Raw genomic sequence first — 16,343 nt, 5'->3', positions numbered from 1 at the left:
TTGCTGTATGCAGGCCTCTCACTGTTGTGGCCTCTCCCGTTGCGGAGCACAGGCTCCGGACGCGCAGGCTCAGCGGCCATGGCTCACGGGCCCAGCTGCTCTGCGGCATGTGGGATCTTCCCGGACCGGGGCACGAACCCGTGTCCCCTGCATCGGCAGGCGGACTCTCAACCACTGCGCCACCTGGGAAGCCCTGTGCTCTAGTTTTTATTTTTGTTATTGGAGTTCCTTAAAAACAATTAGCTTTAGACCATTTTGTATAATTACAGTAATACCGAGTATTTTGTTTTACATTCGTCAGAGATTCTATTTCTTACAAATTTTAGTACTTACAAAAGCATAGCTTAGTTATTATCTCTAACATGCCAGTTAGGGCTTACCAGTGAAAGAATATAGGTATTGGTCTTGCAGTATAAGAGGGTACTAGAAGTTTCACTTGCAGTCAGTGCTATATATGAATGATTTAGTTTCATTAGATTTATAATAATTGCCAGGTATGTTTTGGGACTCATATTCAGAACTTGAATGGAAAAAGCATTAATTACTAGGGTGTGTAGAAATTATTATAGTAAGCCATAAATTAAAATTTTTTGTATAAGAAATGAAATCAAATTGATAAATTGATTTATTGTTTTTTTTGTTTGTTTTTTAGTGTCTTTTTAAAAGTTAGGTTTTGGGTTAGGGGGACATGTTTTGTTTTTTGCTCTGAAATATTCACTTATATGCCCAGGAGAGGGCAGCATTTTACTATATCAGTCTCATAAAAGAATTAGCCCTGCTTAGACTGTCAATGTTTCTTGTAATTACTCCCAGTATATTTGTTGCTTGCTTATGAATTAACTTGCATTTATGGAACTAAATCATTCCAATCATTTAATTACACCTGAGGAGATGAACTATAATTGCTTGCTTCCAACTAGGATCTGATATGGCTTGAGCAGTATTAATTTGGTGTTTACTTTTCTGAGTGCTAAAAGCATTAAAATGATTGTGCAATGGGATTACATTTTACTAATTGCTGGCATTCATTCGCTGGGTAAATGATGAGGAAGAGTGACTGTATATTGAAGAGGGATAAAATTATGGTTTTAAATAGTATATTACTAAGCACATTAAGACCTGTAAGACATGTTTTAAAATACTCCAGAGGTTATTAAAGGCTGTATTTTCTACATGTCTTGCTATATGAATCTCTTATTAAAAGACCACAATTATTATTAACCTTTTTGGGCAATATGGAGGGAAGTGGCTCCATTGACTGGAACATATTTCTTTGATATTAATAACTTCCTATATTTTCAACTAATCCAAAAGTAAATGAGGAACTTAGAAAAAGATTGCCAACTCCAGATCAACATATTTAGAGAAAATTGGAAAGGAGAAGCTTACTACAGCTTTATTTGAGGACTTTTTAAAGAACACAGAGTTCTAGCTGTGAGGTAAATCTAATTTTATTCTCCTTAAAAGCATGCAAAAAAAAAAAACTTGCATAGTTTTTATCATATTTATTATGAAAACAAATGCAAGAGAGAAAAACCAGTAACTCCACAAGTTAATGATAATCTTTTAAAAGATTAGAATAGCATTTAAAATTACTTTTACAAGTATGAAATGTTTTATATGAAAATATGCATTCAAATCAATAAATTTGAAATTTGACAAATAGAGTAAATTTTTAATTTTTTTTAAATTGTTGAAATTTTAGTTGGAAAGACTTAAGTTAAATAAATTAAATGGTTCCCTAACCAAAGCAGTAAGAATGTCTAGAAGCTTAACCTGAACTGTATTTACTAAAATATAGGTGTGAATGAAAGAACTTTTTTCTGAGAAAAAAGATTTAATTTCACGTGTTGAAATACACAGTTAATTGTCCTATTATAAATGTTTTAGAAAACCATTTATCCTGTAAATTCTCTGTTAAACAAAGGTAAGGTTTAGGTGTGTTCTGATATATTGTTTTAAGTTTATTTATCTAGAGTTGGCTTTATTTTAGCTTCAAATCTTGGCGCAGAAACCAGAGACATTGCCAGAGCAAACAGGAACAGGAGTACAAATGGACGACTGGTCAAAAGGTAAGGACTTTTAAGGTATTAATACCAAACCCCAGGTGTTGTGCTTGTTTAAGGCACTGAATGAAGTGTGTTTGTTCTAACCAATATATTAGACAGAGGCAGACAAGCACAAGTGCACACGCATGCACACACACATTCAAGGAAGGAGGCACACACAAAGAGACCCACATTCTGCAAAAGGGACACAAAGACACATGGAGAAAGAGACATGCACACACAGAGAAAGGAACACACACAGAGCAAGAGATATTGAGAGAAAAAAGGAAAGCAGACACACAGGGAGAGAGAAACACACACAAAGTGGTAGAGATTGAGAGAATGAATGGTAGAGAAATGAATACAGAGAGGTATACTCAGAGAAAGAAACACAAACAGAAAGGAGACACAGACACAGGAGGGAGATACTAAACTCAGTGAGAAAGACACAGACACATATACAGAGGCACACACACAGAGAAAGACACACATGCATAGATACACACAGAAAGAGACACACATATTGAGACTCACAGAGAAGGAGAGATACCAGAGTGAGAGAAACATGGTGAGAAGGAGACAGGCATACAGTGAGTGAGAGAGAGAGAGAGAGGGAGGGAGAGGGAGAGGGAGATGGGGAAGAGACACACTGAGAGAGAGGGGCACAGGTGTACATGCAGACACACTCAGAAAGAGAGACACAGAGACAAGAGACACAAAGTTAAAGAGACATGGAAGATACACACTCTCTCTCACAGAGAGAGACAAACATATATGGAGAGGGAGACACATACACAGAGAAACAGACCAAGACACATACAGGCACAAAGACACATGTAGAGACACATGCACACCAAAAGACACACCCAGAGACACCCACAAAGAAACGAAGTCAGAGGGGGACTCTCCCTGGAGAGTCAGGGCCACAGAGACTTGCAGAGATGTGCAGAGGGAGGCAGAAAAAGGTACTTTGAAACAGAGACAGAGACATGAAAACAGAGTCAGAGACAAGGAGAGAAACAGAGAAAAGGATGCACATAGATATGCACACAGATATGCACAGGCAGAGGGAGAGAACAGTCAGACAGAAATACAGTTTGAAAGACAGGCAGACTGAGAGATGGCCTGAAAAAGGGAGAAATGGTGGTTGGGTGGAAGGAGGGATGGATGGATATATGGGTAGGTAGGTAGGTAAGTAGAGCACATCTATCTATGTATAGAGCAAGGTAGAGAGAGGGCCATAAAGACAGAGGTTTAAAAAATGTTAGGTTTTTAATTGAAGTCTTTTACACTAAATCTGGATACAGTTGCAAATCTGAAATACTTGGAAAACAAATCATTCTGAATATAGTATTACATATAATTGAAGACTTTGGCCTTTATGTTCATCGTTTTTATTTCCTCTAAATTAAAAAAAAATAGAATTATTACCAAAACATTGCACACATCTCTCTCTTTTGATTCCCCCTCCTTCAACAGTGCTCTTTCTTTACCATTTATCAACCACACTGTTACCCTTTTCAGAAGATTAAAGGCCATTTTGGGGAACTGTTGTATCATCATTAAACTAAATCAGTTAATAGCTACACATTCTTTTGAGGACTAGAAAGATGCTATACTGAGTATACCTTTTTTGATTTCTGCATTTGTTTTTGATTTCTATGTTGTTATAAATTTTCTTGTCGTTTATGCCTACCATTAGCAGCGTTTCTCCTCTTATTTGTGATTCTAGGCTACTTGTTATGAGTTTAGAATCCAGGTAACTGATTGCATTGTATATAAAGGAATAGCAAGTAATACCTGAGTAACGTAGTTAAAGGTTTTTAATACAAAGTTAATAGCTTTATTGAATGGATTTTGTGGCACTTAATTTTAGTCTACTCTCTTTATATTCAAGTTTGTGATAAGGATGTATTGGTGTGAAGCCGAAAACTGATTTGTTGTAGTTGTTTTTACTCATTTATGCAAATAAGCAAGCAAACACTCTTCTTTTGAAGAACTCAGAGCAGTTCTTACTCAATATATGTACAAAATAAGAAGAGAGGAAGTAAATAATGATGCCTCTGTTGCTTATGTTCCCTATTCAGAGGCCACACTGCTATGAAAGCCATGTCGTTCACATTATAGACAAAAGGATCTTTAAGGAGCCAAAGGAATTATTTTTAATATATCTAAAGAATAGGGGCTATAGAGGAAATACTTCTCATAAATGTAAAATAACCAGGAAAGATGTTAAGGAACGGAGCTGCTGAAGCTCTAGGACACTTTTGGAAAGGAAGGTTTTAGGGCTAAAGACAGATGCATAAATAGTTTGCAGGAGGCACAGACGTGACTGAAACATCATTAAGAAAATTTGCATTTTTACAGACATTTTTTTGGACATTGGAAATAGGAATAAGACATTCCTTTATATAAAGGGCCTATTAATGAAACATTATTAACGAATAAAGTTAAACAGGTAAATGTAGTATCTTTTAGTTTTGTGATAACTGATATGTTTAAACAGTAAAATCTCACATGGTTATTTCTTTGATATCAGCGTTCATGGGATTTTTCATAAAGCACAGATTACTTCAAAGCTCTATCTTACAAATATTCATAGGCTGTTCTTGTAAATAGTTATTTTTATTTAAAGTTATCTTATTTTTTTAAGGAAATGGAGCTAATTAAAAACTTTTATTACACTTTGCATCATCTTATAAGTTTCATTATAAGGAGTGCTGAAGTGGTTATTCTTTTCCTAGCTTTATTTTAGAAACATTGCTGAAATATTTGATGTCAAAGAGTATGAGGTAAATAATGTTAACAGGTAAAACGATTACATTTTTCTCACTTTTTGTCATTATTCTCAGTTTAGAAAATGTAAAGCTGAGGTTGGTAGGTAGGATGAGTGAAGACATCTACAAACTGTCTAGGTTTCTTTAGGTAGTTAAAAAAAAATCCTGAATGAATGAAATTTTAGGTTGATGGAAGCAATAGGTGAGTGAATGAACATGTGTCGTCAAGCAAGCATTGGTAACATCTTCTGGCTTCTTAAGAAGTAAATGATGTTTTGTCCTTTCATGAAAGCTTTCTGTTTTTCAGCATTCTTTTTTTTCCCCTGCTTTTTAAGAAAAAAAATGAAATGGCACAAAGGACATATGCAAAGTTAACCCTCAGAAAGAGTCAGTTATTATATGATTGTTTAGCTTTTTTTAGCATTTACTTATTTACTTAACTATGTAAGAAAAAACTCATGGGGGTCAGAAATCTCTTACGAATAATTATTTGGAATAGTATGATAAATTTCTGGATTGCTCTTAAATTTGGGTGATTTTTATTAAATTAGCAGAAACATGGTTTAATTGTTTTATAGTACACAACAGTCCATTGGAAATAGTTTAAGTATTATTTATGAATAAACATGTCTGCCATAAGTATACATACCTACAATAATATAGGTAACAATGAGGTCTGGATGCCAGTTAAATTTAGAATATTGTGAAACTTACTTAAATCTAGAACCTTTAGGGGTCAGTGTTCCCTAAGAAAGGTTAAAGAAGGTTACTGTGCCTAGTACCCAAATTAAACATTGTTTGCTATGTTTTAAATATTTCTTACCAATTGAGGGTAAGAAATGGTAGGAATCATTCAGATTGAAGAAGCTTTAGACAAAAACCTTTCAATTTTATGAGTTTCTTTAATATTATTGTTAGGTTTATTATTTTAGGAAATTATATTTAATGTGTTTTATACACAGTAGTTATTTTCACTTATGTATTATCTCAATTTAGATATGAATCATATGTTTTTAAACTATTTTCTTTTAAGCTTAAAAAGTGAGCATGATTCTAAATCATCATACTCATTTGAAACTTGAGAGATGAAAAACCTTCTAGAACTGCTTATGTCAATAGATTTCTTACGTGTTGCAGTTTATTGGAGGCTAGCAAATATTTTTAAAAATCTTATCTTGCTGATTTAAGTAAAGCAACTGTCTTCTTTATTTCTAAAGATGATATGATTTTGTTTCCATGATTTTTCTGGTTTTTCTATCAAACAAAATAAATAACTAGAACTAAAACGTAGCAAAAGGTAACTTACAAGTGATTTGTTAGTTTCTTCTTGAGTCAGAATACTATTTATTTTTGCTTGGCATTTGGAACCTGTGTGCCACCATCAACCTCTTTTATTATTGGTTCATTTATCTTTCTCTCTTTTCAAAAAGTATGTGTTCTTTTTACCCATATATTGTTCTATAATTGAATTACATCTAAAACTATTGCATGATTTGCAAGCATTTTGTGAGAGTAGACATATATAGAAACACCATGGAAAAACAAGTAGGATGCTTTTAAATGTCTTTGGTCATTATGACAAAAATATTGGAATCTCATATCATCTTCAGAAGCTATTTTATTTCAAAGCAGACAGAAAGGAAATGGCAACTTGCATAGAATGGACATCCATTTCTATCAGCAAGATAGCTGGTAGAAAAAAAAATGATTCCCTAGACATTATGATTAGACCCTCCTTGAAATTCAAGATTTTGAAAATATCTACATAATTAGTCATTCTGTATTGAATTATAAGATTTGAATTATATTTAATAATTGGCTTTCTAGTAAGTAATGGTATATTTTCCCTGAATGAGTAACACAATTTGTTTTTGTTTGTTAATTTTATTTTTATTTGTTTAAATTTAAAGGAAAATTGCACTGGAGAACTAACGCATTTAATAATTTCAGTGAAATGTTATAGTAGAAAGAATATAGGTTTTGGAGCTAGACAGACCTGGGTTTTAAGTTTTCAATCTTCTATTTACTACCTACCTGGACCTGGGCGGAAGTTTTGTAATTATTTTTAAGCCATGGTTTTCTTGTGTGTGTGGAATAGGGAGATGCTTCCTTTAGGAACATTTTGAAGATTAGAGATTGTGTATGTAAAAGCCCTACTACAATACCTGAAACAGGAAACGAGTTTATTTAATATAGGTTTCACATACCAGAATAATTATTTTCAATAGTGTGGTGGTGATAATGGTTTTTATAGATGTTTATAAAAAAAATAGATGGTTGAAGTATTTTACACGGCCTAGATAAGTGGTGGTTGTTGTCATTGTTCTTCCATCCAGCTGTGAAAGGTAGGTCTACAAAAAAGTTTCAAAATTATTAAGAAACATAATTACCAGTATTTGAAACGGTTATTATTAGTTTTATAGGAAGCTTATTCTCTTCAGATATAATGTTCTCAATATCAGAAACGATTTCTTTTAAGTAGTATAGTTTGTATTTACTATATTTATATTTTGTAGAATAGAATGTAAAATCAATTAATATTCATTTAGTGTAAAATATAATTTTGTCTGTATTGAAATCCCAATTGCAGTAAAAAATCTTCAGACTAGTGATATCACACAATGTGCCTTTTCCTTTTGGCAAGTGTGAATTTAAGAATACATTTTTAATTTTCATTTTGCCATAGAAGGGTTAAAAAAAGAGCATATCGAGGTCTGCTTAAATTTACTATTTATCTCCATAGGACCTAACTTAATAGAGTACTGGTAGTTTCTTACACATGACCATCCAGAATATTTGAGAGAGTAGTTTTAGGACTACTGGAAGTGAGCCAACAAAGATTGATTCATTTCCAGAGGAAATAATGCTAAGGCTATCCTTAAAAGCATGATGAAGGTTATACTGTTTTAGAAAAAATTAATTTCTCTTTTTTAAAATAAGTTTACAAAATAAATGAGATTCTGGGTGTCTGTTTTTTAAGCTTGATGTGAATGATTCTGTCCTGACTCTTGGCCTCATTAAGAAAATGTAATGGAAAACCAAAAAATTTTTATAAGGGCAACTTAGTTTTCTAGCTGGTTATGAAGTTTGTTAAAAACTGTGTTTTGAGACTCATGATTTCTGATATGAGTAATTCACATTTATGAACTTATGCCATAAATATTTTTTACTTTTATTTTTTGACAGTTTTTAAAAAATACTTTATTTTGTAGAGCAGTTTTAGGTTCACGGCAAAATTGAACATGAAGTACAGAGTTCCCATTATACCCCTACTTCCTAACCCCACACAAGCACAGCTTCCCCCACTGTCAGCATCCCTCACTGGAGTGGTACCTTTGCTGCAGTCGATGAACCTGCCCATATATTCTTAATAAGGGAAAAGTTTGGGAGGTAATAGGAGTCTTTCTTTATTTCTTTTTTTGTTTGTTTTTACTAAATCTAGTGTTTTAGGTAGGTCAGTTCAGGCTACACTCTTACATGGAATTCTTACTACACCTTTGGTCCTTCGTTTTATAAAAATGACAATTACTAAGAAGAATAAGCATGAAAAATGGTAAGTTTCTTTTTTTTAATAGGACTACTTCTCCATTTCTATGCTATGATCCTCTCTTTATACAACTTGTGACTACTTTGGTTTAAGGAAACCCAATTCTACTTTTAATAAGCTCTTTTAAATTTGTTTGTGGCCATGAAAATATAAATATATTTTTTTGAAATAGAAAAGTTGCTTGAATTTTTCAAAAGTTTTTTGCTTTGTTTTAAGTTCTCCATTCTTAAGTTTCTGAGCTCTTTGATAAAAGTCCTCATCCATTTCTGGTTATGGCCCTTTCATGCCAGAGCACTTCCTGGAACACATAGTTACAACACAAATCTCAAAATAATATTATTGAATCTTAAATTTTCTAGAAATTCGAATTTCAGTGTATCATATTTAAGATGATTATTATGGTCTCCACAGTGGCTGCATTTGTCACATTTAGCGTGATTACTGTAAAGTCCTGAGTGTGCATTGGCATTTTGTTGATTTTGTAGATCTGAATCAATTTACAGTGGTGTATAGACTGAATTTATGACCATTTACACAGTTGATTCAGGCTGACTGGCTGTTTGTAGAATAGGACTGATGTGACTACATTTACTCACTATTTTTGGTTATAAATAAATCTGGTAGTTAAAAATTTGGGGTTTAGTACATGTATGTAAGTGTGTTTTAATCAAAACAACCTATCGTGTAAGACATTATTATCTTTGGGAAAGAAGTTTCAGATACAAATTTTCTTTGTGTTTTGCCTTTTCTGTTTTCTCTTGGGGAATGAAAAACAAATTTAGAACAAATCAGGCTATAAAATTTTGAAATTGGTTACATAGATTATTTCATAGTCTGAATGAATGATTGAATTAAAAATATTCTAATCTGTAGCTTTTGGGTAAAAGTGGTAATTTTTGTCAAATGGAATAATTGTGCTGATAAGACGTAAGGTAAAAGTAATTTTAGAAAATTCTATCTGGACTTTATTTTTTGAGTGATTTTTGTCTTCACATATTGAAACTTTTTGGTACTTTAAAATCAGGGTGCTAGTGGATGAAAAGTTAAAAGTGATCAGTTCACAATGATAAAATTATACTTGTATAGTTACTGAATATGTTAGTTTTTGCTAATTATAATTTTTTAAATTAAAAATCATGTCCTTTTTAATAGTTTCACTGGCTGTACTTAAGGTAATTTGATGTACTCTAAAACATAGTAACATTCTTTGATTTTGAGCATTTTTAATATAGAAATATAATCAAAGTTAAGCACAAAATACCTTATTTCCTTCCTTAATTAATATCCTGTTTTTTAAAGTTTTACCCCTTCTGTTCAGAATTTTCAGGTTAATGTTGATCCCTAACAGATTAGGATGGGTAGGGTTTATTTAGCCTTAGTTTCCTTGAACCAGCAACACACATTGGAGGAAATATGATAAGAAAAGCAGGACAAATACATCGTCCTGAAGGATTCAGGGTTGTATATAAATTCTAACACTTGGAATATGGAATGTATAATATTCTGTATCCTTTCCACAGATTAAAGTAAGTGTAGAGAATTTACAATTTGAAAAAATTCCCATTTTAAGTAGATTAGATGATTTCTGAATCTTCATCAAGAAACCAAATGTTGCAGAATTTGGAGTCACTGAAACCTTTTATTCAATTGCTTTTAAGACTTCAAAGTTAAAAAAAATAATGATTTCAGTTCAGCAAATCTGATTTTTTTCCTTTCAGAAACCTTCATTGCCTATATTTTATAATCAACCCGTATATTTTAACACCAGGATAGTGCTGCATTAGTCCAGGTAAGAAGAGCAAAGACAAAACAAAAATTTTCATTAAAAAGGAAGTCCTTGATCTCCTGAGAATGCAGTAGAGACTAGCATCAGAGGCTTCCTCTGCATTTTTAATAGGCCATTGGTCTCTAATAGGTTCTATATTGGTCTTTCATTACCTTTTTCTTTTTTAAAAATCTCTGCCTCTCCCCAGAGTCACTTGAAACAAAAACATTATAATTTTTTCTTTTTTTTTTACTTAGACTTTTTTGTCTCAGGTTTTCAATGCTGTTTTTAAAAGTTAAAAAATATTACTACTAAGGAGCTGATGATGCTATGGTGCAACTAACAAGGCACACTAGTATAGTAGTCACAGCTGATTAATAAAATGAGAGTCCCTTCCTTTTCCTTTTGTTCCCTCCCCCCAAAACAAATGGTGAATTTGAATAAAGCATACATCATTTGCATAGAAAGTTATGTAATGATGCCATATAGAGTATAATGATTTCCTAAAACCTTGTATTTAAAGTAACCTGAATTACAATGAGAGATAAACAGAATATTTACCCATCCCTTATGAGCTGCTGCTGATATGTAAATTTATTCTTCTACTTTGCACAAATATACTTTTGAGCTACTGCTTAAACACTTTGAGGTCCTTAGTCAAACAGTTTTAATGATGCCTCCAATATTATGAAAGTGTGACATTTGATGAATGTCTCATATAGTTTTGATATCTAGGCACATGTCAACAAAAAAAATTGAACATTGGTTTGTCATGCAACACCTAGATAATTTATAATTTTACTGTTTATATCCATCTTGACATTTTTTATCTGCCAAAGGCAGGTTTCATTTGGAATCTTAATCTGAGATTTATTTGGTGGATCTGGAAATCATAGCTAGGGTTCCCACAGGAAATGGTCCATCTACCAACAGATTAAATGGCAGTCCTGCAGTTGTTAGGGGAGCTCTGCATTTAACACACATGCATACTCATTCAGTCAGCACTGGGGAGAAAAATTAAAGTAGTAACCCAGGTTTAGGAACAATGTAGCTAAAAAGTCCCATATTTGCTGAATGACAAAGGGTTATATAGCAGCATTTCATTTTATTATTCGTGCTTGAATTTCTTGTTTGCTCTGTTGAGTCTGCTGACGAATACTAATAAATGCCTGCAACAATCCAGACGAGAGATGCCTGGCAACAAAGCTATGCGGTGGACCTCCCTGATCTTCTCCAGTTCACAACCTGACCTTTTGAAAAATTGGCTGGGCTAAGCTGCAGAATTTGGGTGTAATGGTTATTGTTAACTCCAGCTTTAGGATTTATTAATTTGTGTGATCAAGACTTACCTATACTTCAAAGTTTCAAAAGACCAAATACAATCATCCATCCATTAGAACTAACATTGTGTTTCAGTGATTTCCACTTGGTATCTGACTAGTGATTCTTCTGTTTTGTTTTCCAAATCTAAAAATGTTCTTAAGTAAAATGAAAGGCACATATAAAGAAATAGGTTTTTTTTCTTTCTTTACAATTGTTACTGGAAAAGTTACCTTCCATAAATGGTTTATGGAATTGTTGAATTCATAGATAATTAGTATGTGTTCATACTTAGTAAACAAAAAATATATAATTATGAAACCTGTTTTACTTGCAGTGGTAGAAATTTAAGACTTACCTAGTTGATTCATATTTTTAATTACTTTATATAAATTATTCTTATAACAGGAAAATTGAAAAGGTTAGAAATATATAGTAAGTAGCCAAATAGTTCATATCACTGGAGGAAAAAGAGAATAAAGAGTACCATTGTGCTAGTTAATCTAATTTTAGGATAGTTTTCACAGTCATTTTAGCTTAAGTGATATTTGCAATGGTTTAAATAGGGTGATATTATTTTTACAAAGCTTTAATTTATGCAATATGTTCATAAGTTAGGCAGTGTAAGGTTTAGGCAATTACACTATTATACTGTGTTCATGGCCTTCATTTGATTAAAGACGTTAAAATTTAGAAGCTGAAACATTACAGTAGAACAGTTCTTGCACAGAAGTGTGTTGAATGAATATTGATATGTTCATGACTATTTCAGACTTGAAACAAACAAAAACTTATAAAAATTTGGTGTAGTACTACCACTTTAGTTTTTTTAATAATAAAACAAATGACAAAATTCCAGTAAAGTGATTTCTATGACTAGTCAGTGGATAATTTGTAACATGGTACACTAAGCCTTTGAATTGTCTTAATCACAGATGAAATAACCTCACCAGTTCTTTTTGACATGTTTATTTAGGGATACAACCATGTATGGGAATGTAAAGGATATAGTTTATTTTGAATTCATGTCCAAATGCATAAATTATTGACATTCACAGGTTTCATGATTTTCCAGGTTAACAAACCTTTATCAAGCCTTATTTCAAAATGTTATAGCTATATCCAGGCTCTCCCCCATCACATGTTTTTGACTTCCCCTCAATATATATAATACACCTTATCAGAATCACATAAAACTCTGTATCTGTGCTTTTCAACGTAACAGCCAACGGCTACATGTAGTTTTGGATGTTTGAAATGTGAGCAATGAGAATACAGAACAATGAAAGTGAAAGTTATAGTACTTTTCTTCTTCTTCTTATGGCTGGTCAAGCCGAAAAATAAATTGAAAACCCCCTGAGAGAGTATGCAGTATCCAGGTAACAAGTTTGCATATTTTAAGCCAAGGATCCAAAAGTTACCTAATTTCTTGTGACTCCTAACTTAGAATCTCTGTAGGATAAGTACCTGTGATCTACTAGATATGATCCTGATCATATCTAATATCATGTGCCAATCTGGTAGTGTTCAAATTATGTTACAGAAACATGTTATTTAAATTTCTTATTTTCCTGCCATGGGATTGAATTTACAGAAATATACTCTTAGTTTTCTTTCTATGAGGTTGAATTTTCTTTCAGGATCTTTCTCTAATGTCAGGATTTCTGAATTTTGAAATTCTGTTACTTTTGTAACTTATTAGTTTTATAATCTTATACAAACTTTATTGAACCATTATGTATTAACTACAAGTTTTAACCTTAAGTATTTTCTCTTTTTTGTATGCTTTTCATTGAACGAAGTAGCATTTTATTTATTTTCCATGTTCATGTCTTCTGTTCTTTTAATAAGAAAATTTTTTCTTACTATATTTTATTTATTCTTATTACATTTTAATAAGAAAATCTTACTTTTAGCTAAAAAGATTCTTGCAAATAATAATAGCTAACATTTATTGAGTGGTATTCTGTACTGACACTTTTCCAAGAGATTATATAATTTAAATAATTTAATGCTCATAATAACCTTTTGAGGTAGGTGCTTTTATTATGTGCTTTTTACTGATAGGGAAATTGATGAGAGGTTTAGTAATTTGGTAAAGGTCATACAGCTGTGTGGTAGAGCCAGAATTCAAACTCTGCAGTCCGTCTTCAGAGCCCGTGCACTGTGGTTCTGCTTGGAAACTCTAAATACACCAGTATTCTACTTGGAAGGTCTAAACTTTGTTCTTGTACTCACTCATATTAAGTGGAACCACTATGATATGGCAGAAGTTTCTCATGTCCTTCTTTTATGTTTGGGGAGAGAAAAGCCCATATATACATCTGTGTGGAAAACTAACCGCCCCACACACATAAAGGAAGCAAATAGTCAGAAATATTTAGTAGAGGGAATAAAGGATATTTATACACACATACAGATAGATAATCTACGTGTAACTCAGTTAAGGAATTGGTTAGGAGCCACTAGCTGATACTGTGTTGAAACTAATGTTTGTTTAGAAAAATTCTTAACCATTTGAAAAAAAGACATTTGTTTAAAATGTGGGACTACTATAGTACTTCCATCATGAAATCAAATTTACACTTATTTAATAGCAAAAAGTGTCATATCATTTTGATGTTTTTATATAATGTAGTGATAGACAATATACAAAAGTAGCAATAAATATGGGGTTTTTGTTCTTTTTATATTTATAAAATCAGATGCTACTATATAAGTAATAACCTTTCCAAAAAAAGAAAAGATAGAGTGTAAAGAAGTGGTGACCAATTATGTTAGCAAGTGTCAGAGAGCACATTAACAAATTGCTTCCTTTATGATTCATTTTAGATACAAGTGCCCCTGAGTAGCACCTGCATCTGAAGGAGAGAGATCCATTTATTCAAATGTACCTGCCTATAGCACCTCCATTCCTCTTTCTCTTTTCTTCCACTGAGCTCTCAGGTACCTGAGATGTTGCTATTCTGAGTAACCCCTGTAGGATCCCTAGAGACAATTCTAGCTCAACCACTCTGAAGAAACAGCTCTGTAAACAGTATTGACCCCACAGGGGACCATCAGATCCATTTACACAGATACCAGTTGTCACAAACTATTTACAAAGCCAGACAGAACAAAATTCCCCAACCTCTAAGAATCCCTATTTGATTCTAGCCACCTCCTCACTTCTATATAGTAGTTGTGAAGTAACAGTTATTTTTGGCCATGAGTTATGATTTCTTGGGTAGCATCAATTTAACTGAGTATAGTCAATTAATTCAATTCAATCAGTTTAACTGACATTAATGTATAATTGTCTGGAGAATTGAACTCAAAAGGGATCCTAAAGCTTTCTTTACTAGTTTAGGAAATAGTATAATGCTGTTAATTTTCTAGACTAAGGAACTGAGAATTTAGTAGCAACGCTAACATTGGGATAGTTGACAATAGTAATACCTCCAGGAGTAAAGGGAGAATTTGTTAGATCATGAAAATGATCCATTGGAAACAGTATGAAAGTCACTAGGGAGATACAGGGTCTTCAAAGCATATAATACAGCTGGCCTAGGCACATGTATTAAGTATTAGGATTCTAAAAAGTCTTTACTAAATTTACCCACTTTGCCCAGATGAATAAACTGTCTCTAACAGTAGCAGTAGGTGGCATTTGAGGAATAGCGAGTAATAATCTTCCATAACATCATTTTCAAATGGTCACAGGATAGGTTTACATGGCAGTGATAGCATTAAAAAATAATAGCAAAAATTGGGGAATATATTTGGTTTGAAGTGGTTAAAATTCTTATGTCCAAATAATGCAGTGTGCCTGCAGAAGAGCAAATAAATAAAGGGATTGCTAGTTGTCATAAAAAATTTCCTGTTATTTGAGAAAAGAAAGTTAGATTTCATAGACTTATGAATTATGAAGAAGAGATTAATAACTTATTTTATAAGTTCCTATGGAGAAATGAATTTCAATAGTGTTAATTCTGTTAGTCATAATGATGGAACAATTAACAATGACATTGATTCAACACTGAAGCAAATTACTAAAGAAAGTTATAGAGTTTCCATTTCAAACCATATGAGAGAGAGAACAATCAATAGAATAGTTTTAGTTTAAACTTTCATCTGCTTAGAGATGAATTTGAATCAGAAGTGAATTGTTCTTTAAAACATTTATCTTATCTTTCTATTCGAATAGTGTATGAAACAGACCTATAACTTCACTTTTTGTTGCATTTTATTGGTATATTTCTAATGCAATTTTCTTTCAAGTGTTGGGGTAATACAACATCTCAACTAAAGCTTTTAGTGGCATCATCCTGTTATCACTTGATAAAAGTCCTTCTTCTGGGGCTGGAGAGTTTAGGAAAAATAATTGAAGACTGAGTTAGAGTAACTAAATACTGTTGTATTCTCTTAGTTGGAGGAGGTACTAACTCAGAAATTGAATTTAAGTTGAGCTGTGAATAAGATAAAGAAAATTTGGTAAAATGAAGTGTAATACAGCAGTATCTTAAAATTTGACTTGAAACGTCGAAGTGTATCATGCCAGCAACTTACTCAAATGTTTCAGAAAAAATTATGTATGTGTAGGTAGACTGACATAGAATAAATAATAAAGCAAGCACAATAAAACGTTAACATTCAGGAATCTGGATGAAGGGTGTATAGTAATTCTTTGTACTATTTTTGCAACTTTTTTATAAGACTGGAATTATTTCAAAGTAAAAAGGTAGAAAGAAATGACTGTTAACTAACATCAGTCAGCTTTCTCATCTGGCTCTGTCTTCTTTAGCATGTTTATGCAGTCAGTGAAGTCTTTTGCATTTGTCTTTCATTTCTCCTCTCCGTTTCTTGCCATTTTTCTGAATGACTTCAGTTTCTTGAAAGATGGCACT

At 32.5% G+C, this 16,343-nt stretch overlaps 1 protein-coding gene across 1 annotated transcript in view; it reads left to right on the top strand.

Moving 5' to 3' along the window:
* The first annotated feature begins 1,298 nt into the window (after positions 1-1,298).
* The window catches only part of MIPOL1 (mirror-image polydactyly 1), a 246,986-nt gene continuing 231,941 nt past the window's right edge, over positions 1,299-16,343 (top strand). Inside the window, exons 1-2 of the mRNA XM_007465801.1 lie at positions 1,299-1,439; positions 1,994-2,072. Of these exons, the coding sequence (XP_007465863.1) occupies positions 2,054-2,072 (19 nt within the window). The 5' untranslated portion in view covers positions 1,299-1,439; positions 1,994-2,053. The remainder of the gene's footprint in view (positions 1,440-1,993; positions 2,073-16,343) is intronic.

The sequence above is a fragment of the Lipotes vexillifer genome, unplaced genomic scaffold (genome assembly GCF_000442215.2).
Source record: "Lipotes vexillifer unplaced genomic scaffold, Lipotes_vexillifer_v1.1 scaffold7, whole genome shotgun sequence".
In the NCBI taxonomy this organism is placed as follows: Eukaryota; Metazoa; Chordata; class Mammalia; order Artiodactyla; family Lipotidae; genus Lipotes; species Lipotes vexillifer.
The sequence above is the reverse complement of the archived record's forward strand: the minus strand, read 5'-3'. Positions and strand labels throughout refer to the sequence as shown.